The sequence below is a fragment of the Drosophila santomea genome, chromosome 3R (assembly GCF_016746245.2).
Source record: "Drosophila santomea strain STO CAGO 1482 chromosome 3R, Prin_Dsan_1.1, whole genome shotgun sequence".
Lineage (NCBI taxonomy): Eukaryota > Metazoa > Arthropoda > Insecta > Diptera > Drosophilidae > Drosophila > Drosophila santomea.
In genome coordinates this window covers 25,647,177-25,672,040 of record NC_053019.2, presented here as the reverse complement: position 1 = coordinate 25,672,040, position 24,864 = coordinate 25,647,177, and the positions used below count along the sequence as shown (strand labels likewise).

The window sequence follows — 24,864 nt, the reverse complement described above, 5'->3', positions numbered from 1 at the left end:
TACGCTATCTTAGTAAAATTTACCCCGACATCCGCAGTAAGAATCCCGTTTAAATGGTTCACTTATAATCTGTATTCGAAATTAACTAGATAATTAAATAAAATGCTTATTTTATTCCAATCTAAACGTACGTACACACAAACGCGTCTATATATATGTACATAGTCAAGTACTCGTATATATAGTTCCACCGACCAGAGACGAGGTTAGCAGTCATTAATCTGCATGGGTTCTTTCCTGAGTGGCGCTACCCGTGCCCGAGTTGCCTGTGCCAGTCTCTTTTGGGTCTCTATTGCTGGGGCCAGCACCACTAGCATCGTGGCTTTCGCTGCTGTTTGGTGTGGGCACTGCAGTCTCTGTTGACTTGGGGGATTGGGTTTGGGATTGGGATTCCTGGGTCTGTTGATCAGTTTCGGCTTCGGTACTCGCCGACCCGCTGCGGCGGCTCGCTTGATCCTCCTCATTGGGAAATTCGTGAGCAGGGCCTGAATTTATCTGGAAAATCCGAACGGAGTGGGTAAAGTAATGCATCATTTGTTTGAAGTGTACAACTCACCACGTCCTCATCCGATTCCACGCTGGATATCGAGGGATTTCTCTGGATAATCAATGGTATAGGTATTGGGTGCAAAATTCTTATAGGGGGTCACTACTACTCACTTCTGCTTTGTAATTTATTAACTTAAACTTGCGCTCCTCCCGCATCCGTGTCAGCCGCATCAGCAGCGAGTAATGCTGCTCCACGCGATGTAGACATGTTTTGCATATGGTTTTTGGCAATGGATCAGTCGGAGATATCTGGTGCAATGGAGCAGGAAGTGATAAATCAATAAATTATTTCACATGATGCTGCAAGTTGGGAAAAACTAGTCGAATGGCTGTAATTGGGTACACACAAACATCCTTGACGATGGTGGCGTGCATAGTGAGAAGCTCTAGCTATCGGCATCGTACATCAGTTGCTGATACTCACTGTAATTGGTAGGTAACCGTTGATTTTCTCAACAAGACACAAACGCTGGCCATGATCACTATAAATATGTATTACTGTGCGGTGCATCTCTGAACACAGTCGGCACAGAAATCCGGATATGCACGCCTTTTCGATGCTCCCCATCTCGACCGATTCCGGTGGTTGGCTTTATCCTCAGCTGCTATTGCAATGTCGCTTAGTTCAACGCCAGCCAAAACAACTTTCCAAAAATATTGTTTTAATACTTTTCAGATAGGTGTTGTGTACATATGTTTCTGTCCAAGGGTTGTATTTTCGATTGCCTCGGCAGGTTGCCAGCTTGTTTTTTCGCTTTTTCCATAGAAAAGTCGATAAATGACAGCAATTGCACAAATGCACTGTTTCATTTGAAACTATCACGAATGCACAAATAAAACATATGATTTATGGTACATGAATTAATGCGGAATAGGAACAAAGTGTTTCCAGAATCCATTTAACTCTTGCTCTTCACCAATCTGCCCGAAACACTCGTTAAAATGTAATATTTTGATAGGCGACGAATCCATAATACCGCTAGAAAGTATATATGGTCACGGACGAAATGGAATTGAAACAGGAACATCAGCTGTTTCTGGTTTTTATTGTTTACGTTTTACGACAACATGTACCATTGTACCCCTTAGGTACATATATACCTTTCCGAACGGATGTATCAGAGAAATTAAACCTGACATTATTTTACAAACTTATTATTCTTATACATTTATTTATTTATCCGCGAGAATCTAATAGTAAGAGCAGATCTAAAAATCCTATCAAGATAGAAATCCTTGAAGCGTCTCAAAGGATAGTGAGACGCTATTCAGGGACTGAACATTCTGCACGGCGAATCCCTTGAAATTTGTGCACTGATTAAAAGCGGGGTCCATCATAAGAAGCGATTGTGTTTTCTGGTTTGACAAGCCAAAGAAGACCTCGCCCTGTACGTCGAAGGGTATTTTAACTTTCACACAGGGAGACTGCTGAATGGAGTTCAGAAGGTCCATGTGACACATATTGGCGCTTTCTCCGAAGAAAACGCCATCCAGATCATTGTCGGGTATTATTTGGAACTGGGGGATCCCGGCGTTATTTAAAATTTTACAGGTAAACACACACTTTTTGCGTGGATCCTTGGGATGGGCGTATATTCGTGTGGCCACATATCCCACTGGGTATATCCAACTCTCGGAATGGAAATTGGGATTCACTGATATTATCTCGCCCAGTGAGTGGAGTAATACATTATTCAGATTCATCGGAAACATGGGTTTCTTTTTCCGAACAATGGTGACACTTTTTGGCTTATCTTCGTTGGGGTTTTTATGCATAACTACAGGACTGTATTTCTTCTGTGTGTCAGAGGCGTCTGCTTTCCCATTCGATACACTGGGACGACCACTATTGGATTTCTCTAAGCCCTCGTGAAACATGAGTCGCTCTATCAGATATAGTCTCTGAGATCGGGTCACAGATAGTTCGGCTTGTAGGCGACAGATCTCGTCCGTGAGTGCAGCATTCTCCTAAAATTGGTATTCTGGTGTTAATAGATCATATAACTCCCTGTAAATGGTTCACGATATAATGCAACCATATATGTGAGTAGAAATCCAAAGGTTTCTAGTCAATGCACTCAAGTTAGCATACCTTCGCCCAAGGTTTTAAGATCTTACCAGCAGATAACTCTTGACGGATCGTTTTAAACTATCGTAGCGGCGCTTATACTTTAAATTCATGGCTTTTTAATTTATAATTTCCACAAAAACAAGAGATGCGATTAGTTTGTTGTTATTGCCGAGGGTTTGTTTTGATTATCGGACTGCAGGGCTGCCATTCGTAAGTTATCGAAACGCGGTAGATTTATTCGGTAGATTTATTTATATTAGTATTTCATTTTAATACCAAATACATAAACAAAACAAATCTAATCTTATCTTTGTTTATTTTAGACTATATAGTTATAAAAAAAACTTTAAAGTGTGTAAAAAAATATCCACGATAATTTAGATTGGCATTATCGAAATGCTTTATGGATTTTAAAGTTCCCTTTGGCTAATTGAATCAAACTTTTTAAACTGGCAAAGGACTTAATCATGTTAAAAGGTTACTTCCGGCGCTCGGAATTAAGGATGTTCGATAAAATAAGGTAAGTTATTAAATTAGATCAATAGTTATGTATATAACTAAGCTTTGCAACTAAAAATCGGATGGTAAAATGCGTAGTTTGACCACGGAAGCCCCAGTCTGCAAAGGTAGTTACAAGAATACTAACACCTAGCCCTCTGATGGTATAGGTGTGCGTGAGCCAATACAGCGTTAGAACCATTCATTGGTAACCTCTTAATGAGTTTTCATTCATCAATTTCAAGAGTTATAGAGTATACATGTTTTCAAAATCATAACTTAAATAGCTAGAAAAAACGGCCGATCACCATGGCAACAAGTGTCTGTATGTATGTATGCGTGTATCATCCCGTTCCTTCCCATTTCCCCACTTTCGCCCAATGTTAGACGTTACAAACATCCATACCTCATTATAATGTGTGATAGTGTACGGAAGAGCGTGTGAATACCAACAATGCTATTGCCACTGAGAAAAATCTACGTCGGAGAGCAGCTTTGGCAATGAATCACATCGCTTGTTCGGTTCGGTTTCGGTGCAAATAAGCCGTTAGTATGTTTCTACACTCCGGTGACACTTGTTGGATTCCGATTCAGTGCCTCCTCTGAAGCATCCGGCGAAAGTATCCTCCAGAAACCAAACATCTTCAAAATGGACGAGGAGCAGATGTGGAAGGGCTTCTTCTTCAAGTTGCAGGAGCTCAAAATGAATCCACCCACGGAGCATGAACACCAGTAAGTCGGATGAATAAATCGATCCCAAATACAGACTCACGCACACCTGTAGAAAACTTGAAAACTCACCGACAGATAAACATTTGTTCGCATCGACAATGTGTGTTTCTTTAGACGAATATGAACATTTTGGAGAACTGGAACTGTGTCATCAGATAAATTAAAGATTATCAACTGGAATTATCATTTGTGTGTGTGAGAAATGAAAAGTGATGTAAGGGAGTGTGGCTTCCCCACACATCGATTTTACCACCTACTCGTAACTCGAACATGACTCAGTTTTGGGGTATTTTTCACTGGGCTTTCAAATACATATAGTGGTGACTACAAATCTACATTTGCTATTTTGTCCCTAATCTAAATGAAACCCCCATTTCCCTATGACTACCCAAAGCAGATAACATTTAATGACTTATTTCATATTCCTTACTAATTGCACTTTACCCACAGACTGCAAGATGGAGATGATGGATTCTTTGAAAAATTTGGATCCCTACTGCGACAGAAGTCTCAAATCGACGAGGGTGTCCTCAAAAGTTCACTGGCTCCCCTGGAGGAAAATGGCAGTGCCGGGGAAGAAGAATCGGACGAGAGTCCCGATGGCACCATCCAACACAGCCAGGATCCGGAGTGCATCAGCATCGATACCTTCGCCACCGAAAGTACCCTGGCCTCAAGCTCTGATAAGGATATCAGCACTTCCGTTCTGGACTCGGCGCCTGTAATGAATGTAAGTTTTTTAATAATGTAATGAATGTACGTTTTGTAATAGAGAAATCAGAGCTATGAATCAGGTTGACAAAGCCATTAAAAGGTCACAACGAATCGGAAAATGAAACTACATTCCAACTGGTGCAACTAATAGAACTACAGCTTATACCAAACGTAGCCTATAGTATTATCACACGATTATTACATTTAAAAGAAAATGATTATTAAGTAGTACTTAACATATTCCTAGGTGATTTTTATGGGAACCGCAATTGCATTTGTATACAGGTGATTCATACGAATCACAATCTTGCAAATTTGTAAAACGGACTTTAAGGATGATTTATGGCTTAAGCCCTCCCTAATATATATATACTAATTATATAGTAATGGTAAACTCCGCTTTATGAACTCGTTTTCGCTTGATGGATTAGTATGCACTATAGCTTTTAGGATTTCAGTGAAAGTGCATCAAGATAAAGCTCGTCATTCACTTTGGGTTTTACCAGGTCGACTACCAAACTAGCTATCCACCATTGGTGGTATTGGTGAATATGGATGGCTTTTGAGCCTGGTCACATTCGCGTCATAATTTCTAGGCCCGACTAGCGAGGAAGTTTCGACATAGGTCAGTTTTCCAGTTTGCAGCGAGGCGTAACGATCGCCCAGAGTTAATTCGATGTTTTATCTTATACCAACATTTTGCTGTTCGCATGTTTGCCGTCTGGGAAGGTGTAGTTTAATTGAACAGAAGCCCGAAAATGAAGTCGTGTCCATAGAAACGGTTGCACAATAAACAAAAGAACTTGGCTATATAGTCGGACAGTATAAACAAAACTGAATAATGTATACTGACAACATAAACAAGCACTACAGAACATGCAAACATGAAGACGGCGGCCAATTGAACGGCGGGGGGAAAGCTTAATGTACTTTAGAAAATACATTTTTCATTACCACCTTGAGCTTTTCCTTTTTGTATCCAAAAATAAACCATTTTCTCTTAAGATTGCTTTATTATTGCTCACAAACACTTTGCCACCAACGTGTACATATGCACAAATACAGCAAACAATCTGAATCGAATTGAGCGCATACACTTTTTATCTCATGGTCAACGTCAAGATATTTCGGATATCGCAAAGATTTTCCTCCACACCGGACGCTATTGTACGTACTTAGCTACAGACTCTTCTCCGAAGCGGTTGTGTCCAGTCCGGTGTTCCCGAGTCCGTGGGTGTCCACGATTCGTCCACCACCCGCATCCGAATCCGAATCCGCTCGTACTCGATAATATGTGCGTCTATTTCGAATTGTATATTCGCAAGAGAGTTTTTGCCAAATATTTCGCTTGCATCTAGAGAAAAACATTAAATAGTGGAGTGATTGAGTGATCGGTCAGTTGTACGGATCAATCATGAGCTACCTATCACTACCACGTGTGCTGAGCAAGTTCGGCTCCCAAAACCAAAGCCACAGTTCGTCTAACCACAGTTCGAAAACCAATAGCCTAACCCGATCCAGTACGCGCACCGGATGCGACGAGATCAGGCTCCGGATCCCGAGGAAAGCCTGCTCCACCCAGTCGCTGAATAAGCCATTCGAGCGCCGGATGAGCATACTGAATCGAAATGGAAGCATTTCCTGTCGACACTTTCGCGGTGTCCACAAGCATTTACTCGATTCCCACGCCAAGGCGGTCTGCCATGCGATGACCGTAAGTAGAGCCTGAAGTTTGGATGATTGCAGGTGCTATATCCATATCTATAGCTGTATATCTGCCACTCATAATGTACTGATCTTAAGTATATCTGCGGGAATCGGTTCATCGTTTACTCGCAGTGCGTCGGTAAACAAAAGCGATTGTATAAGTTCATTGATTTGGGATAATTGTTGAGTCACTCGAGTTAAGTGCACAGGGTATTTCAGTTTTTAAATATATTTATGTACTTGTTTTTTGCCAAACATAGAGCACACCATAATTGAGAATTATGTAAAATGTAGCCACAAGATAGCAGAAAAATCATATAAAACAAGAACATACTAAGAAGTTTATTGATTTGTGGAGCTTAATATCAATATGGTATTGTATTGTATTGTAATTTATTGGAAACATTAAACATTTTATTGCGGAAAGCATCCAGTAGATACTTATTTAGAATGTATCTGAGCAAACATGACCTCAACTGGGTCTATTTTTCCAATTTCCCTGTGACGATTTGTTTATATTTCCGTATTCTGGAATTTGCCGATATTTACTTAGGCTTTGACCTTTAGAGAAGTGATTTTTCTATTTTTGCTCAAACTAAATTAAAATACCCCACTGATTTGGTGGGTTATAAATGTCGCATGTGTTTAATTGTACCCTTTTTTTGACTCAACTAATTGTTGCTTTTGCTTTTGCAGGTTACAGATCTGTATGAAGAGATATTATTTGAAATTTTCAACAACATTGGCTGTGAAAACAACGAAGAGTGCACAAACAGTTTGGTCGAATTTGTGCAGGACGCATTCAAAATTCCGAACGCCACTCACGAGGAAATTTATGAGGCGGCGCGTCTGAAAGAACCGCCCAATGTTCGACTAAATGTCGAGATTATAAAGGCCGAGAACCTTATGTCCAAGGATTCAAATGGCTTGTCCGATCCCTTTGTTACCCTGTACTTGGAATCGAATGGCTCCCATCGTTACAACTCATCTGTGAAGCCTGCCACATTGAATCCCATATGGGAGGAGCACTTTTCACTGTGAGTCTTAATTATCTTCTACTATATCTGATATCAATTTATTAATTTTTATTATCTTTGCAGGCCGATTACGGAAAATGCTCGTGACGAAGTTTTAATCGTTGAAGTGTGGTAAGTGTGACTTTGTTTGTATTGAACACATAAACAGCACTCATTGAACTTAAGTTATCTGGTTGATAACGCTTCTTGAACTCTAAAAAGCACTAATCGCGGACTAATAGGTTTATTATGGTCTGACTCGAACTAACTCGAAGGTATGGCATCCTAAGAAATCATCATTTTGTTTAAAAATCGGTTGAGTAGATACATATGTTAAGTACGTAGTAGTAGATTTGTTATAAATTTGCATTTTTATGTTAACTTCTCATTCATACATTTATATGCTAAATTTCCATTTAATGTATTACATTTTATCAGGGACTTTGATGCTGCGGAAACCGTGAAGGAAAAAGTCAACAAAATCCTGGATGTGAAAGGCGTGAAAGGACTTAGCAAGTTGATGAAGGAAATAGCAGTAACAGCTTCTTCGGGAAAACACGATAATGAATTGATTGGAAGAGCTGCTATCACGTTAAAGGTAAGAGTACATCTTATGTTATCAAAGATCTTACCACTGAAACCCAAATGTTCTTTAGTCTATTCCAGTTTCTGGCCTAACCGTTTGGTATAACCTGGAAAAGGGTAGCAAGGGCCGCAGTCGAGGATCACTTCTGGTGAATCTGGCCCTGAGTGCGGAGAAGAACAAGAGTGTCGCCGTTCAGGAGCACAAGAACCTACTGAAACTGCTGCTGATGTACGAGCTGGAAACCTCGCAGGTGGCCAACTACTGGTGGAGCGGAAAGTTCAGTCCCAATGCCGAACTCATTCGATCCCAGCATGCTGCTCAGAGCGGGCTAACTCCCTTCGATTGCGCTTTGAGCCAGTGGCATGCCTACAGCACCATCCATGAGACGCACAAACTCAATTTTACGCTCTTCAATTCTATTCTGGACGTGGTGGTGCCAGTGATCACCTACATGCAGAACGATTCCGAGGATGTGAAAACATTCTGGGATGGAGTGAGACGGCTGCTTCCGTCGTGCTTCTCAGTGCTAAGGAAACTTAGATCCAAAAATACCAGTGATAAGAATATAGTTCGAGCTCTCAATGAAGTGCTGGATATTCTGAAGAAGATTAAGGAGCTGGAAGTGCCGGAGAGTGTGGACATATTCCCCAAATCGGTGTACGGATGGCTACACACAAACGACACTGATGAAACGTGCAATATCGACACTGCCATTGAGGATGCTATCAACACAGGGACACGGGAATGGTTGGAGCACATAGTGGAGGGCAGCAGGCAATCTAAAAACACCGAAACCGATGACGAAAAGCTGCAGTACGTCATTAAACTGATACAGATGGTGCGGTCCGATCTGCAACGTGCAATGGAATACTTTGATAAAATCTTTTACCAGTAAGTTTCACCATTGTGCATTAATCACTATTTTGCTTGTGAAACTTAATTACCTTGTTTACTTGCAGCAAAATTCAGCTTAACTATTCCGCTGTACTTTATTTATTTTATGACTCAAAACTTGCTGAAATCTGTAAATCGATTATAATAGAAGTGTGCAATAATATTAAGAGATTGGATGTGCCAGACGATCAATTCGAATATTTGCCCAACCTTGAGAATGTAAACATGGGCACGACTTTGTTTGAAGTCTATTTAATACTCAAGCGTTACGTCCAACTAGGTAAAGTAGTCAATTATTGATCTTAGCAAAACACTAATTGAACTTTCTGTTTACAGGAGAATCTCTTTGTTCCGAGCCCCTGGAACTGGCCAACTTTTACCCCTGGTTCGAGAGGGGCGTTACCCACTGGCTGGATATTTCAATAATTAAGGCATTAGGTCGTATCCAGAAAGCAATCGATTTGGATCAGCTGAAAGCCGTCGACGAAACAGTGAAATACAGCTCCTCAGCAGTGGACACACTCTCAATATTCTACCAAATTAAGATATTTTGGCAGCAACTTGACTGGCCAGAGGTCGAGGGTTCCTACATTTTTGTAGCCAAAATTGTCAATGTAAGATTGAATAATTTTTATAATTAAGTTCTCTTTTCTGATAACTAAATTTTTTACAGGATCTGTGTCGGTGTTGCATATTTTATGCCCAGCAGATGTCCCGCAGAGTCGAAAACATTTTCATTGCTGATGATAACAATAAAAATTTCAGTAAGTACTATTTGCAACTATTTTTCACTGTCTTTTGTAATTAATTCATATTTTTTAGTTCTGTCGGAGGAGTGGTGCATAGCTATAAACAACATGGATTACATCCGCCAGAGCTTACCTTCATTCATTAAGGTAAAAGTTATATTCACAGAAATCAAACCAGAAATATTAATAGCATGTATTTTATTACAGGAACTTAGTATCGATGATATCATCAAGAGATTGGGGGAGTACCGAACTAACTTAGAGGCTGAAAGGTGCGCGAGCACCATTAAAACTGTAATTGAAAATGCATTGGACACCGAACGCAACCAGATTGTTGAGCTCATAGAGATTGTGGCCCGAAAAATGGCACCGCCAATTAGGCGATACTTGGCCGAAGGTGCCGAGGTGCTCGCAAAGGACTCCAACTCTATGGACCAGTTAATGATGTACCTGGAATCCTCGTTGGCCACGCTTTACGATACACTCAATGAGATTAACTTCCAAAGGATACTGGATGGCATTTGGTCTGAGTTATCCATTATAATGTATGACCTAATTCAATCAAATCTTGACGTAAGTCCTGACTTCTCAAGTATGAAACAGTTTAAAAAATAGCATAATTATCTTTTTAGAAACGTCGACCACCAGCTTTCTTCCAAAATTTGAATAATACTCTTCAGACAATGATGGACTGTTTTAAAATGGGCAACCTTCAAGCTTCGGACGTAAAAATACTGTCTTCAATTCAAAGTCGGCTCAGGCTTTATTCGCTGGAGACAGCAGATCTTATTCATCAGTATTACTTGGAGCGTCTAGAGAACCAAAAGAGCCAAGACTCATCTCCATATGGACAACTCACCGTGACGGCTCAGTTAACTGATTCCGGTTTATTGGTAGGCTCACAATCATTTAAAACCTAAAATCCACTCACTGATTTGTTTTTTTTAGTTAAATATCTTAAATGCTCGCAATCTGCTGCCCATGGATTCAAATGGTACGGTGGACTCATTTGTTAAAGCCAGTTTTATGCCCACAAGTCGATTCAACGATGTACAAACTGTGAAGACCAACGTGCACAACAAAAGTTGTTTTCCGCTTTACGATCAGGAGTTTCGTATGTAAGTAATCACTATTGATTTTATAAACGTGTTGCGTATATTTATTTATTTCTTAAACAGAATCTTAAGTGAGCACCAGCGAAGTGAAGGAAATAGTCTTATTGTATTCAGTATCAAAGATAAAGATTTGTTCGGAATGTCGAGCCAGTATATAGCAGAGAGCTATATATCCTTCGAAGATTTAGCAGCGACACCATCGGGCGAGCAAATCATGATGAATCTATCCAGGCCAGAATACACAGGTACCTCATATAGCTAATCAGCTTCAAACTGCAAATTAATACATGTTTTGTGCTTATAGATTCCGATTCACTGCGTGCCTTGGAATACAGACTAGGTGATAAGCAGGCCAAGGAGTTCCTTAAAAAGTTGAAGAACCGATCCTTCTCCTGAGTTGTGCAAAAGTAATACGTTGTAAAGAAAAGCAATAAAAATGTATTTTTATATTTTCTACGCCAGTCGTACTAAAAACTACAAAATAATTGTATAACTGGGGCACTTTGTTTGGACCGAAATTTATAAAGAAAAGATTCACATTGTCTGACAATTTAAATTACATTTATTGGAACAAAAACCAACACGGTAATAAGTTACAAATACATAACACTCACTTTTTACGATTAAAGAGTAATTTTTCAGAGTTTCTTTGTAATAAATAATATTTAAATGGTATTTGTGTTAAATTATGTTATTCGTAAGGGCTTGATTTACGCATACGTGCATAACAGTATGGTCTAATGGCAAAAACTACTATGGCACAAGTTTTTGCCGATGTGCCTTATTGGCGACGACGTGTGTTGCGTTGCTTATCAAATCGCATTTCCATTTCCTCGAGTACCTTTGGTGTGTAGCGCACCACCAGCTTCACAGATCCGACAGCTTGCTTTAACAGCTCCACGGCCTTCTCGTGGTTTTCTCCTTCAACAGACTGAAGTGTTGAAATTTTGTAAGTTCGTAATCTCAGAGTTAAGGCAAAAGAGTTTATGACTTACCACACCATTCACAGAAAGAAGTTGATCGCCTCTTTTCAGCCCTCCATGCCTGTCAGCCACGCCTCCAGGTATTATTCGGGATATATAGATGGGCGAGTTTTGCTCCTTGCCTCCCATTACATTGAAACCCAAGCCTGAAAAACAGAAATCAGTTTTATAGTAGCAACATTTGGAAAATATTCCATATAAGATGTATAATATATCAGATCTAGTGAATGGTTCTATAATAAAGCAGAATCCCCCAGTTTCTTAGATGATAAGGGCGTGGCTTACCCTCCTCCGTTTTGGGCAGCTCAACGACTCTGGGATGAGCGTGCCCTTCGCTGGCCGCGAAAGCTGCCACAGTGGCCTTGGCAGTGGCGGATGCCCTCACGTCGTGGGATCCCTGGATGTCCACCGTCTCGTAGACGTGCTCGTACACCTCCCGCACGGAGGTCATGAAGTCGGAGTTGAGCACCTTCTGCAGGGCGGCCAGTTTTGTCGTGGGGAAGTCTCCACTCGCTTGCAGCTTTTCCAGCAGCTCTATCGATCTTTTGACATCTGAAAGTTGGGGCATTGCGGTGAGTTTCCTCCAACTGGGCGTTGTTAGCATGCATCCTTACCTCTGGACAAAGTCAGTGGTTCTGCGTTATCGGCCATATTGTGGTTGTATTTAATAATATTCAGTCAAATTTATATGACCTGAAATATTATTCGAGCAGCTGAAAATAATATGACCGTACGGGCCTGGGGCTCAAAATACCATTCGATGGAATTTTAAAAAAAATTTTAAAGAAGTGGATTAATAAAATAATACAAAAATTACACAAAGTATATGTATATTTTACATTTAGCAACCTATAATATAATTATATTAAAATCTTTATCATTTTCATTTAAGAAACCCTTCTTTTTGAGAATCAAATTTTTTTGAAAATGTGGTATTTTATACATGTACTCGCATGGTCATATTATTGTTTTATATTGACATTATTTTTCTGGACCGTATTTATTTAAACTTTAAAAGGAGAAGAATAATAAAAAAATGAGCCTACCAGCTGCACTGTTGCAGCGCCTGAAGAAGCGCGGTCTTGTGACGAAACAATCGGGTATGTAATAGGATCAGGATAGGTATATAATACCAAGAAGATAACCAACATCATCTATCCGCAGGAACCACACCGATTTCAGAAGCTATAGAGGAGATTATAGCCGAAAACTACGACGACGATGACAAGAGCGGTCCGTACCCGTACAAGGAGGACATATCGCCGGAGCCCAAGCGCAGGAGCGTGGAGGAGCAGTTCTGGTCGCACCGCATCAAGGAGCGGATCGGCGTGAACGAGTCCTACCATGGATACAAGCTGTGTCCCAACAAGTACAACATATACCACAAATGCTCGCTGTACTGCGTGAATAAGTTCAACAGCGCCCCGCACTCGCAACCCGGCCATAGGTATCTCAAGCGCTACAAGAGATTACTGCGGAAATATCCACTGGAGGCGGGCTGGAAGGATATCTACGATAAGGGCTGCAGGGCGTACTACTTCTATAACTCGACCACCCAAACTGTTTCGTGGCTACCTCCTTCCCATCCCAAAGCACGGGTCACGAACAGCGCGGCCGTGTTTCGCAGACAACTGGCCAATTCCAACGATGAGTTCAACTTTGATACCAACATGGTACTGCCCAAGTCTTCTAACCAAAATGAACTCGATGAGCCCGATGTTTTCATTCCGCCCAAGAAGCAAAAGTCCAGGGACCTGGAACGAAAAATTCAGCGACGTCGCCGCAATGATAACTAGTAGCACTATTTGACCTATGAGCTGTAGTTCGCTACTGTTCGAATAAAAATGAATAACTATGATATTAAGGTTTAAAAATGTACACTCTGCTTTATTGAATTGCTAGCTTAAGACAATGAATGGTGGAGCCGCGAACAGTTTTAAATCGAAGGAACGGGAAATTTCATCAAAGCAGCAACTCGATAAAATTGTGTCACACGAGTCGGGAAGTATGCGAAAGTTGATTTTGAGGCGGCATTTAAAGCCCTCAACATGAGGATGCGGTGGACACACTTTCACCAAACCATGTGCTATGTGTAAAGTGTTTTAACCAAGTTATATATATATTGGTGAAAGATCAATACAGTTATTATTTGGGTTTATTTCAAGGTTCGCTTTCCTTTAACAACAACCGGTCGGTTTCGTATGTAGCCCTTGCGACGCTTCGAGTTCTGCAAAGCATAAAATTGTTACTAAAGTTCATTTAGGCATGCAAAGTACCCTACCTTTCTCGAGATGAAGTTTGCTGGTGGAATCGTTCTCTCCTTGGTTTTCAGAGAAGGCCTGTTGAACTCATGTGGCTTCTTTACCCTATAGATGCGAACAAGCCAGTGCTCTGTGGTGTAGGCCTCTTCCAGGTAGGTCAGATCGAAGTCCTTATTTCCAATGACGGCGTTACGTGTGCGATCATATCCAGATGGGCCTCTGAAACAGGCAATTAGTGTGCATCGCTACCTGACAAAACATTTCTCCGCTTACCTGTAGTCCAGCTTCAATTCCCCGAATCTGTAGTAGCTTAATTTGTACATAAGGCAGTTGAGTAGGGCCGGAGCACCTTCGGCATCTACCCTGAATTCACCGCGGTCGGTAAAGTAATCGCTTTCCTTAATGTCCTTGGGATGCTCTCCCTCGGCAATTCGGACCATCCACAGGAACTTGTTGATGTCATCACCAGAGTAGCCGATCACACCGCCAAAGATCACCAGAACGTAGTCCACGTCAAGAGATGTCATAATTTCGTAGGATTTCTCCTCGGTTGAAGACATCGCCTTGCCAACCAGCGCTATGTGACTATTGTTCCAAGTATTATTATCTACCAGCGTTGTTCTGTTTGCCATTCCCGCTATCTGGTATCCGTAATCCCACCAGGACATAACGCGGGCATCGTCAGCAGTGTTCTGCGAAAGCCAGTAGTAAGCCTCCCTGAAATCGTCCAAAATGTTGCGAGATCTAGCGGAGAAAAGGGTTAGAAAGATTAAACGATAGGGGGATTTGTTTATGCTTACCCATCTTGACTGTTGTGGAAAGCCAAGACAATGGAGGGACTGGAGTAGGCATTGCTGGTCACCCACGTGCAGTGGACAGCGAACATCATCAACAGCATTAGAACGGCCAAAATAACAATACTCTTCAGGTTAGAGCTGATGCCAATATCCTGCTGGGCATCATGCTTAGTACGGTGCTTCAGCTTACCAGCCTGCAAGTACGATGCTTTTAAAACCAAATCCAAGGGATGTGTAGCAATAAAACCTCACCTTGTCGTACAGAGTCTTCTTCTCAATGGAATCCTCAGCCTCATCCACTTCGGTGGCTGTGCTTACGGCTGTGCCCATTCGCTTTGACGAATCCTCTTGTAGGAACACATCCAACAGTCCCGAAAATGCCACTCCGGCCAACATGCACACCACCGGCGTGAGGGTAAGCATCAAGCGCACCATCACTCCAGCGAAGTAAACCGCACTGATGGCGTACAGCACCACAAACACGCGCTCGTCGTTGATCTGCTTGATGCAGTACCACAGTCCCACTGGGAAGGCGCACACCAGGATGTGCAGATCGAAGAAGAAGGAGAACCAAGTGGTGGGCTGATGCTCCGACACGGATGCAATGATGGGAATGTGAATCTTGGCGTAGCCAGTATCCCACAGCGAGTAGAAACGTCCACTCCACGGGGCCACAACGCCCAGCATGGTGAGCACCACGACGGCCACAAAGACTCCAACGCCTACCAGCAATCCGCCGACGATGAACAGCTTTCGGAACTCGTTGCGCGACAGCACGGACTGCAGATGGCGCAGAGTGGCCACGGCCATTAGGAGCACAAACACTCCCAGCGCAGCCATATGTTCACTGGTGCGAATCGGCTGGAATCCCACGAAGGGGATCTGCATAGAGAACAACAGTCCCAGGATGTAGAAGGTGCTGTAGCTTGTCAGCAGGCGCGGCGAGTACCTGCCCATGATGAGCAGCACAAAGACGTGCAGGGGGATCAGGTTGATGATGAACACGTAGCCTCCCCAGGCGGACACCATGTAGAAGTAGGACAAAGCGGCGGCGGCGGACCAGAACACGGATCCAGTCTTCACGGAGCGCACCCACAGGAAGTAGGTGAACTGCAGGGCGAATATGGCAATGCCCTCGTTATCGTACGATCCAGCCACTGACCTACTGATGTAGCCAGGCACGATGGCGATGAAGCTGGCGGCGAAGAGGCCGGCGCCCGCGGACCACAGCTCCTTGGTCAGCAGGTAGGTGGAGATGGAGGTCAGGCCACTGAAGATCGGTGCCAGGAACACGCAGATGTCGCGAATGTGGACCGGTATGTTGAGTACGTGCAGAAGCCAGTGGATTCCGCCGGACGTAATCATCAGGCCGGGGTACACGGTGCCGCCCACAATCCTGCCGAGGGGATACCAGGCACGCTCGTCGAACCAGTTGAGGAAGTTGTACCAACCATTCTGCACCATGTAGGCGGTGGCCCGGTAGTTGAACCACGGATCAAACTCATGGATAATCGACTCGAAGCGGATGACGGCGAAGAGGCGAGAGGAAAATCCGGCCAGCCAGGCGATTAGCAGGATGGCGAAGGTGATCAGGCTGCTGTAGCCAGCCACCTTGCTGTTGAGCATCTTCGGCGTCCGATTCATGTCCCTATTCCAGCCAGTAACTTGAAAATTATAACCGATCTGAAATGCAACGACACATTCTTCGCTTAGACACGTAGTCTAAAAAAATTGCCGGGTAGACTGCCAACTCGTTTTCGGATTTGCTATCGATAGTGCAATCGATAACGAGACCAGGGCAACCTAACTGTGTGTGTTTCTAAATTTGTATTTACTTTATTTGTTTTATTAAAAAAATAATTTAAAATACATTGAAACAATTTTTTCTTTTATTTAGAGCATTTCAATATAAATAATCTTCATTCCGTTTGTTCTGTGCCCATTTCAAAATAATTGCTGGTGCGCTCATCTCTAGTTAAATTCCCTTAAGTGACAGACGCCGCATAAAAACATAAAAATATAGAAAATCAACATGAATAATGGGAATATTAAACGCCTTCAAAAAAAACTAAGCGTTTCCAAGAAGCCAGCAGTTACAGTCGATTCCCCATTGGCAAAATATCCTTTACAAAAGCAAAGAACCCACAATTGTGAATTGTAATTCACGTTATAAGCCGGCGTTTACCAAAACAAACTAAAAATGTTTTTTTATATAGTTCTTAAATAAAAATATTTTCAATTAAACGTCAAGCCACTTGATTTCCTTAACAGAACTATACGTATGACTCCTCAGGCACCTTGACCTGCATTATTTGCAGGATACCCATCAAACCCAACGTCTGGAAGGTGCACATCAACTCCAAGCAGCACAAACTGAATGTGGATCAGGCGAAGCAGAATAAGGTAGAGAAACCCGTCACCACCACTGCCCCCAAGGACCCAGCAGCTCCGTCTACCAAGACTCCAACTCCTGCCACGAACAGCAGCACCCTGCCCGATAAAACTCCACAGAGCAGCCAGGAGAAGCATCCTCCCATCATTCAAGAGAAAACCTCCCAGGCAAATGCGAGCAGCAAGCCCGTGAATGAAACTACTGCCGAAAAACTGCCAGAAAAGTTCTTCGACGAGGATAAGACCAATAAATCCGAAGCCGCTCGACTGCAGGACGAGGAATGGCAGAAATTCCAGCAGGAGATCAAGCGGGCTGACACGGAATCCAGTGTAATTGTGGCCGACGAGCAGGAGGACATCAATCTCAAGCGGCACATCAAGGAGATCGACGAGCAGATCGATAACTGGAAGAGATTCATTAAAATAAACGACCAGAAAACACTGCTACTTAGTAAAAAGCGAAAAGTTAACCCCAAGGTGGATATCGATCCAGAACTGAGTTCAAGCGAGGAAGATTGTAGCGTGGACGATTTGTTTGACTGGAGAACGAAAAACTTGCATAGATAGAAAGCACATATGATATTAAAATGTTACTGTTACAAAACTCCAAAAATCGCCTTTTTATACCCAAATTGGTAAGATAATTTGAAACAAGAAGTTGGCCAAACGGCACAAAATTCAAAAAGGAAGCGGGTTACAAAATTTTAAAAATGTATTTTATGTGCTACATTTTTAATACAACACTTATTTTCAAGGTTTTTGTAAAATGAACATGAGAAAGTTGGTGGATCAGCTGATACATCTTGGCCATGAAAGTGGCCAACAGGGAGAAAGTGGAACGTGGCCACACTGCGACTAACTCTCACATTTTGTATTAGCGCTAAGCGATCCGTACGCTACATTACGATCAAACGTAGTACATATTTTATGTTACATTAATTAGTTACAGACTTTTATTTATTCTTAGGCCGTATTTATAGAAACCGAAACCTTGTTAATTTCGTGTTAAGCATTACGTTTTTGTTCTGCAATTGTTTTGTTGTATATTAAAAATGTTTTGATTTTGTTAGTTTTTGATCAAGTTTGCCATAAAAACAAGCATATCCCATTTGTTACAATGATATCTACTTCGTGAACATGAGCTTAAAATATATAATCTTTTTTTGGATGTTGATGATGAACTATTCCAGTCTCTTGAGCTTGGAATATTCAAAAGGTTTCAATGAGTCGGACGCTATTAACACCATTTATACGGGCCAAAGTAAACGAACCAGTAAATTTCTATTTGACACAATTTTTCGCATAAGTTCAGGAGTATCCAATGCCTTTGGACTTTCGGATACCGAAGACGAGACTGAGTATGCCGAAAATTCCAGCCTAAAGAATTGTGATTGTGGTATGTGCATGTGATGTTGTTGGTGATATTCAAATTTGTGTGATAACCCCGTTTAAATTTCACTCGCGCAGATTGTGGCTTCTCGAATGAAGAAAACCGCATTGTGGGGGGAAAGCCAACTGGCGTCAATCAATATCCTTGGATGGCCCGCATCGTGTACGACGGCAAGTTCCATTGTGGCGGCTCCTTGCTGACGAAGGACTACGTTCTATCTGCCGCTCACTGTGTGAAGAAACTGCGCAAATCCAAAATCAGAATCATTTTCGGAGACCACGATCAAGAGATTACCTCGGAGTCACAGGCCATCCAACGTGCGGTCACGGCCGTGATAAAGCACAAGAGCTTTGACCCCGATACATACAACAATGACATTGCCCTGCTGAGACTTCGCAAGCCTATATCGTTTTCTAAAATCATCAAGCCTGTTTGTCTTCCGCGGTACAACTACGACCCCGCAGGTAATTATTTCTAGCCTATAGAATATTATATGCATATTAATATTGAATTTATTCAGGTCGCATTGGAACAGTTGTGGGCTGGGGACGGACGTCCGAAGGAGGAGAGTTACCGTCCATAGTTAATCAAGTTAAGGTGCCAATAATGTCCATCACGGAATGCCGAAATCAAAGATACAAAAGTACTCGAATTACCTCATCCATGTTGTGTGCGGGTAGGCCTTCAATGGACTCCTGCCAGGGCGACAGTGGAGGACCGCTGTTGCTATCCAATGGCGTTAAATATTTCATCGTCGGAATTGTGTCCTGGGGCGTCGGATGCGGCCGCGAAGGATATCCGGGTGTTTACTCCAGAGTGAGCAAATTCATTCCCTGGATCAAATCTAATTTAGAAAATACCTGCCTGTGTTCTTAGTCAATGCTGTATGCAAATACACGACCTTATTTATTGCCTAGCTAAGTCCGTTTTAATGCAAAGTGTCTTTGTTATTACACCAATCCATCGAAAATAAAATAATTGTTTCATTTGAACTCTTCACATATTCATCTGGGTGTAGATATTACCATCAAGATGCACAGTGTACTATGCTTTTTATCATATACATTTTTATTGCGTATATAAAAACCTTGAAGCTCTATAAAACCTATGACTAATGTATATCCGAATATAAAGGCTACCGCTACACTTTCTAATTATAATCTAGTTTATTATATTACAATTACTTCTAGACTTCCCTGTACCTTTTACTTATAACTGCGTTCGCCACTTTTAAGACTTCATTTGATACTTTTCCACAGCTTGAATTATTAACGGATGGTATACTGAGTGCTGCATGCAAGGGCATTAGGAAGTCGGTGTTGGCATTGGAGCCCAGTTGGTAATTCTCCATGGCCTCGTAGATGCTCTTAAAGAGTGGCTGCCTGTCTGAGTGGAAATAGCCACGATTTCCGTGGATTACCTTAACGCCAGCGTGGGTCATGTTGCATATGCTCATATACATGCAGTGATCTGGACGGTAGTTGTATTCGCATGGCATGATGTACAGCTTATCAGGATGATAGTAAAATAGTATATTGATAATGTCTTGATCCCCCCAAATAATACGTAGCTTGTACTCCTTATGAATAGACACGATATGTTGCTCCCATTTCATTTCTCTCATCCGTGTGAGATTCATTAGCATAACACCGGAATTAACGCCAAGCCGGCCATAGAATGGATGTCGTGCAAAGCGATTGTACCACCCAATGTTTTCGTTCTCGTGCTCGGGCGTCAATGCGGACATTTGCGTCTCATTGAACTTCTTAAAGAATCGCCAGATATCCGAGATGGGCGACAAAAACAATATGTCCGTGTCAACATACAACAATGAGTCGACATGTGTTAGCAATGACTAGAAAAGTAAGGGTGTGTTACTAATTAAAATACACATGTGAATTATTTAACTTACCGGCAAAAAGAGACGTTGAGCTGCACATGGCTTGAAGAGATTCCTCCACTCGACTTCATTGCCACTGGGAAACTTTAGTGGCAAAATCTCAAAGTCAAATGTAAATGGCTTGATATCGCGCCAGTCGGTTAACTTTTCCCTGAACTCATCACCCTTCCCGTCCTCCGTGAAGATCACAAACTTGAGGTACTCCTCGTCGTAGTTAAACAGAATGGCCGACTTGATCATCACCAGAGTCTCCTGGACCCTCTGACCGCAACAGACCACCACGATGTAAAGCGGGGGTTTCCCAGTCTGCCTGCAAGGTAATATTAGCTTAGTTTACTTGGAAAGTTAAAGTGAATCATCTGCTGAAGAGCAAACACGCCTTGTATATTTGCTCTTCCCTAATGGGTTATTGTTTGGCAACAGGGAAACTATAACAACCGGTATGGCCAAAATGAAAGGGGTCATAAAAAACCGAGGTGAAAGCAAACGTTTTACATTCCTGCCCACGCCAATACAATATAATTATTTTTATAGATTTCTGGAAGCATCTGTAGCAAGGGCTATATATTCTGATCTCCACTTACACTGCATTATAACCGACCACCTTTCCCTTGGATTCGGTTGCCCAGGAAGGTCGCTGATGGACGAAATATGAAAGTATCGCTAATGCAATTAAGCAAAGCAAACACATGTGAAGATGTTGCTGAAATAGTGCCAGAATTAGTATTTACACTTAATATTACTGCGACACTCTTTCAAACCGACTTTTTTATTTACCATTTTGAGGGTTTGCGTAAACAATGTTTTCGCCGCAAATTGTTTATGTTTTTTAGGCCGCCAACCGACGATGCCATTATTTTTCACCGCAACGAGTGGGATATGTGCACAGCTCCTAATTTAACCTGTTGAAGCAATTGATATTGCTTGGTCTTGCGATTCGGCTACATTGAAATCCAAGATAAATGCATTTTTGTTTAAACAATGCGCAAAAACACCTTGCAACTAGCACATTTTGCAGTCGTAAATATTTGTGTTAGTCAAGATAGCGGCAAAGTAAAGAACAATTAACATTTTCTGGAGTGTCACTGATAACTATTTTATTTTTCAGTGCGCAGATAACTTAAAAGCATTTTATAAATAATATGACTACATGTTTAGAGCCAACAAGTGATTATTAACTGTATTGTTATTTAGATTTAAGCATTAACATATGGTACAGATTTATACACCGTGTTTCTTTTCCACTCGTTTCAGCAACAGCTATCGATAAGTTATCGACTGTGATCGAGTGGTATGGGTATTGTTTTCATTTATTTTCAACCGCACACGTGCAAGCAGAAATATAATAACAAATAAAAATGCTGCGAAAACAAGCCAGACAACGAAGGGAATACCTGTATAATAAAGCCCTCACTGAGCGCCTAAAGTCCAAACAAAAAATCCAGGAGACCGTCGTGCAAAGCATCAATGAAAACAAGTCAATTGGCTCCAAAAATGTGAAGAAGAGTCTCACCGCCTACAAGTCGCTGAAATACGCGGATGAGGGTAATATTAATATAACATCTATTGAATAATGTTTTAATAATCCAAAGATAGTGTAATTGTGACTCCAAAATCCCAAGAACTTTAGCATTCGTGTCACTTCGAGATTTTATCGGTAGAACTTACAATTACAATCAGTAAATAGTAAATTGCTATGCGTGTTTAGACGGCAGACAGCGATGCCACATATTAAATGTTTATTAGTGTGCAATTATACACGATTATCCTGAGGTTTGATCAGACGAAACATGTTTTCTTTTATAAGATCCTTCTTTTACTATATATTGAGTTACACGTTGTTATTGAGAAACATTGACTTTTAAAGTGAACCCTCAAACTTATATTATAAAATATTCTTATCTCTTAAAGTTCACTTTGATGAATTAAAACTAAAAAGAATCTATACATTTCAGGTGTCGACGACCGCACTGTCAATGATGAGTACCACTATGCCGGATGCGAGGATCCGAAAATAATGCTGACCACCTCGCACAACCCCTCGTCGAGATTGAAAATGTTCATGAAGGAGCTGCGGCTGATAATCCCAAATGCGCAGCAGATGAACAGAGGAAACTACCAGCTGACTACACTAATGCACGCCTGTCGTGCGAATAATGTAACCGATTTCCTAATTGTCCATGAGCATCGTGGCATCCCGGACAGCCTTGTGGTCTGTCATCTTCCGTATGGGCCAACTGCCTTCTTCAATATATCCGATGTGGTCATGCGACATGATATACCCGACATCGGACACATGAGCGAGCAGAAGCCACACTTAATATTTAATAACTTTAAAACGCCAATTGGTCTGAGAACAGTAAAGATACTCAAACACTTGTTCCCAGTGCCAAAGGAGAACTCCCAAAGAGTTATGTCGTTCCTTAACCACAATGACTCGATTATATTCAGACATCATCAGTATAAATATGTGAACAAGGAGTTGGAGCTCAGCGAAGTGGGGCCGAGATTCTCGCTGAAGCTGTACCAAATTAAGCTTGGTACTTTGGAGAACATCAAGGCAGCTGACACAGAATGGATTAACCGTCCTTATATGAATACCTCGCAGAAGAGGCTCATCTTTTCTAACGATCCGGGAATAATAAATAAGGACACTGAGGCTTAGACTAAGTGAGATACGAAAAAATTTATGAAAAATAAATGTTTTGTATTCTTATAATGTAACTACTTCTTTAATTTTTGTATGGCAAATTTATTCAGTATTTGTGCAATATTCAATATTTATTCAATATTCTGTGCTGACTATTCGTAACTTCTTTTTATAAATTCAAGATTCAATCCTTTTTCAATCTTCAAATTTTTTAATGTGCTAGAGAATGCACTAAAATTGAAATTAAACCAAAAATTAGAGGCTCTAAAAGAAAAACGGACAATTATTGAAGGACCGACCTTTTAAAGAACATTCGAACAGTAGTCGTGAACATTTGGCGATGACCGTTTGACTCTCAAGTTATGAATACCAGAATCTGTCTAAGGAGAAACCAAAAGATGCTGCAGAAAAAGGGCATTTCAAATCTGGGTCACGCCCCCTTTTGCCTCTTCAGGTCAGGAATTTCTGTGGCAGGCGAACCCAACAGATGCGCTAAACAACTTCTACGAAAAATTGAAAATATTTTCTGCCGCCTACGTCAATATTTTTTACTTATGAAAGGAATAAATGGATCTTTCGTGTGAACTAAATACCTATTGTTTAGATGAATATATATGGTAATGCATAATTTTAGAGTACTTAAATGGCAGTATATTTGCCAACTTTTTCGTGTGTCCTTTAAATATGAAATGCATTACGCATTTTTCAAGGCTTACAGTGTTCAAATGTAATAAGTACTAGGAAATTAATGAAGACAAAGTGGCAGGGCATTGTATGCGATTCGCAGGGATCGCAGTGGGTCCGCATCCGCTGCTCCATATCAGTTAGTTAGATCAAAGGCTAACACGATCTAATAAGGTGTAAAACACCTGACAACACCAGCCATATAATTAAATGTGTTTATACTAATTCCGTCTATCATTTAGCAGCTGTCCGATGCTAATGATGGAACGCATTCGCCTAAATAGCCTGCCTGCACAGGCTGTTGGATCTGGCACCTATTACTGGTAATGCCGATGGTCAGCAGGCCGCAGCATGGAGAGCATGGAAACTCGTCCACTTCACCAACATACGATTTCGCGTCCGTTGTGGACTTGGACCACATACAACTTGATCCCACTGCCATGGAACAATAAAAGGGGATGAGCACTCGGACACACAACCAAAAACCGAACCCATACCCATACCCATAGCCATACCCAAACCCAAACCCACGGATTCACATGACAGAGAGGAGAATTCGTGTGTGCCTTTGCCCTTGCCTTTTTACCTTCTTACCTTTTTGCCGATCGCCCTTTTCTAACACCTTTTCTGTGGCTGTGGTTCGATCTTAAACACAGGCGTGCCGCTGCGTTGTCGGCGAGTAAAAAGTGAACAAATGAGTGCCGCTCGATTATTTAAAGCCAATATCTCTAATTACGGTTCTGACACATCGCACAGCAGTTTCCATTTTTAATTTATGGCTTTCATTTAATGTAAACTACTTCTTGGGCCATTGTTACGCTTTGTTGGACAGGTGGTGCGGTGCATTGGCCGCCCAGCGTCGGATATTAAATAAAATATGACTGCCTGTTTCACACTATTACTTGTAAACGCTTCTCAATAAACATAATAAACATGGGCTTATTCCCTTTTAATTGATCAGTCCTTTTACTGCCGCTTAAGCGTGTTAAAATGGAAAGGAATAAAAGGATCAAAATAAGCCTTTTTTGTTTACTTTAAAAACTATAACATATATACAAAGCATAGTTGAAATATTTTCGAACATCCACATTTACATTTTAAAGTAAATAAATTTGGAAACCATTTCTACTAAAATAAATTTTATGACATCTATCTTTTTTTATCTCTTAGATTTTAT

General features: G+C 41.4%; 10 protein-coding genes across 13 annotated transcripts; 5 read left to right on the top strand and 5 right to left on the bottom strand.

Annotated features, from left to right (window-relative positions):
* Positions 1–48: 48 nt before the first annotated feature.
* Positions 49–1,276, bottom strand: LOC120451215. Its single transcript, XM_039634692.2, has 4 exons — positions 974–1,276; positions 661–798; positions 557–598; positions 49–495 (listed from the first exon to the last, which is right to left on the bottom strand). Exons 1-4 carry the CDS (start codon positions 1,115–1,117, stop codon positions 217–219), a joined length of 603 nt encoding a protein of 200 aa, XP_039490626.1. The 5' UTR covers positions 1,118–1,276; the 3' UTR covers positions 49–216.
* A 428-nt stretch (positions 1,277–1,704) lies between these two features.
* On the bottom strand, positions 1,705–2,798 carry LOC120451722 (transforming growth factor beta regulator 1). Its single transcript, XM_039635624.1, has 2 exons — positions 2,668–2,798; positions 1,705–2,517 (listed from the first exon to the last, which is right to left on the bottom strand). Exons 1-2 carry the CDS (start codon positions 2,728–2,730, stop codon positions 1,771–1,773), a joined length of 810 nt encoding a protein of 269 aa, XP_039491558.1. The 5' UTR covers positions 2,731–2,798; the 3' UTR covers positions 1,705–1,770.
* A 235-nt stretch (positions 2,799–3,033) lies between these two features.
* Positions 3,034–11,113, top strand: LOC120453673 (protein unc-13 homolog 4B). 3 transcript variants are annotated; one of them, XM_039638485.1, is made up of 15 exons: positions 3,034–3,140; positions 4,301–4,580; positions 6,968–7,308; positions 7,372–7,419; positions 7,726–7,885; positions 7,944–8,764; positions 8,833–9,047; positions 9,104–9,381; positions 9,441–9,531; positions 9,590–9,663; positions 9,724–10,089; positions 10,149–10,409; positions 10,465–10,634; positions 10,695–10,876; positions 10,936–11,113. In XM_039638485.1, the coding sequence occupies exons 1-15, from the start codon at positions 3,088–3,090 to the stop codon at positions 11,025–11,027; spliced, it is 3,432 nt and encodes a 1,143-aa protein (XP_039494419.1). In that variant the 5' UTR covers positions 3,034–3,087; the 3' UTR covers positions 11,028–11,113. The 3 variants fall into 3 exon arrangements, with proteins under 3 accessions (XP_039494419.1, XP_039494418.1, XP_039494420.1); XM_039638484.2 differs by lacking the exon at positions 3,034–3,140 and adding an exon at positions 3,602–3,850; XM_039638486.2 differs by lacking the exons at positions 3,034–3,140; positions 4,301–4,580 and adding an exon at positions 5,789–6,278.
* Positions 11,114–11,175: 62 nt separating this feature from the next.
* Positions 11,176–12,381, bottom strand: LOC120453680 (protein lin-7 homolog C). The gene is made up of 4 exons (XM_039638495.1): positions 12,229–12,381; positions 11,900–12,166; positions 11,627–11,760; positions 11,176–11,562 (listed from the first exon to the last, which is right to left on the bottom strand). Exons 1-4 carry the CDS (start codon positions 12,263–12,265, stop codon positions 11,413–11,415), a joined length of 588 nt encoding a protein of 195 aa, XP_039494429.1. The 5' UTR covers positions 12,266–12,381; the 3' UTR covers positions 11,176–11,412.
* A 174-nt stretch (positions 12,382–12,555) lies between these two features.
* LOC120453679 lies at positions 12,556–13,492 on the top strand. Its single transcript, XM_039638494.1, has 2 exons — positions 12,556–12,714; positions 12,779–13,492. The coding sequence occupies exons 1-2, from the start codon at positions 12,651–12,653 to the stop codon at positions 13,408–13,410; spliced, it is 696 nt and encodes a 231-aa protein (XP_039494428.1). The 5' UTR covers positions 12,556–12,650; the 3' UTR covers positions 13,411–13,492.
* Positions 13,475–16,404, bottom strand: LOC120453674 (dolichyl-diphosphooligosaccharide--protein glycosyltransferase subunit STT3B). Its single transcript, XM_039638487.2, has 5 exons — positions 14,925–16,404; positions 14,676–14,866; positions 14,149–14,619; positions 13,896–14,094; positions 13,475–13,841 (listed from the first exon to the last, which is right to left on the bottom strand). The coding sequence occupies exons 1-5, from the start codon at positions 16,314–16,316 to the stop codon at positions 13,770–13,772; spliced, it is 2,325 nt and encodes a 774-aa protein (XP_039494421.1). The 5' UTR covers positions 16,317–16,404; the 3' UTR covers positions 13,475–13,769.
* A 157-nt stretch (positions 16,405–16,561) lies between these two features.
* LOC120453678 (zinc finger protein 830) lies at positions 16,562–17,676 on the top strand. The gene is made up of 2 exons (XM_039638493.2): positions 16,562–16,790; positions 16,952–17,676. The coding sequence occupies exons 1-2, from the start codon at positions 16,705–16,707 to the stop codon at positions 17,628–17,630; spliced, it is 765 nt and encodes a 254-aa protein (XP_039494427.1). The 5' UTR covers positions 16,562–16,704; the 3' UTR covers positions 17,631–17,676.
* A 385-nt stretch (positions 17,677–18,061) lies between these two features.
* Positions 18,062–19,445, top strand: LOC120453676 (trypsin-1). The gene is made up of 3 exons (XM_039638490.2): positions 18,062–18,459; positions 18,531–18,917; positions 18,974–19,445. Exons 1-3 carry the CDS (start codon positions 18,201–18,203, stop codon positions 19,327–19,329), a joined length of 1,002 nt encoding a protein of 333 aa, XP_039494424.1. The 5' UTR covers positions 18,062–18,200; the 3' UTR covers positions 19,330–19,445.
* Positions 19,446–19,498: 53 nt separating this feature from the next.
* LOC120453675 (glucoside xylosyltransferase 2) lies at positions 19,499–21,413 on the bottom strand. 2 transcript variants are annotated; one of them, XM_039638488.2, is made up of 4 exons: positions 21,119–21,413; positions 20,938–21,056; positions 20,366–20,663; positions 19,499–20,308 (listed from the first exon to the last, which is right to left on the bottom strand). In XM_039638488.2, the coding sequence occupies exons 1-4, from the start codon at positions 21,131–21,133 to the stop codon at positions 19,640–19,642; spliced, it is 1,101 nt and encodes a 366-aa protein (XP_039494422.1). In that variant the 5' UTR covers positions 21,134–21,413; the 3' UTR covers positions 19,499–19,639. The 2 variants fall into 2 exon arrangements, with proteins under 2 accessions (XP_039494422.1, XP_039494423.1); XM_039638489.1 differs by having other exon boundaries at positions 21,131–21,410.
* Positions 21,414–21,646: 233 nt separating this feature from the next.
* LOC120453677 (U3 small nucleolar ribonucleoprotein protein IMP4) lies at positions 21,647–23,077 on the top strand. The gene is made up of 2 exons (XM_039638492.2): positions 21,647–21,898; positions 22,309–23,077. The coding sequence occupies exons 1-2, from the start codon at positions 21,712–21,714 to the stop codon at positions 23,016–23,018; spliced, it is 897 nt and encodes a 298-aa protein (XP_039494426.1). The 5' UTR covers positions 21,647–21,711; the 3' UTR covers positions 23,019–23,077.
* Positions 23,078–24,864: the final 1,787 nt, after the last annotated feature.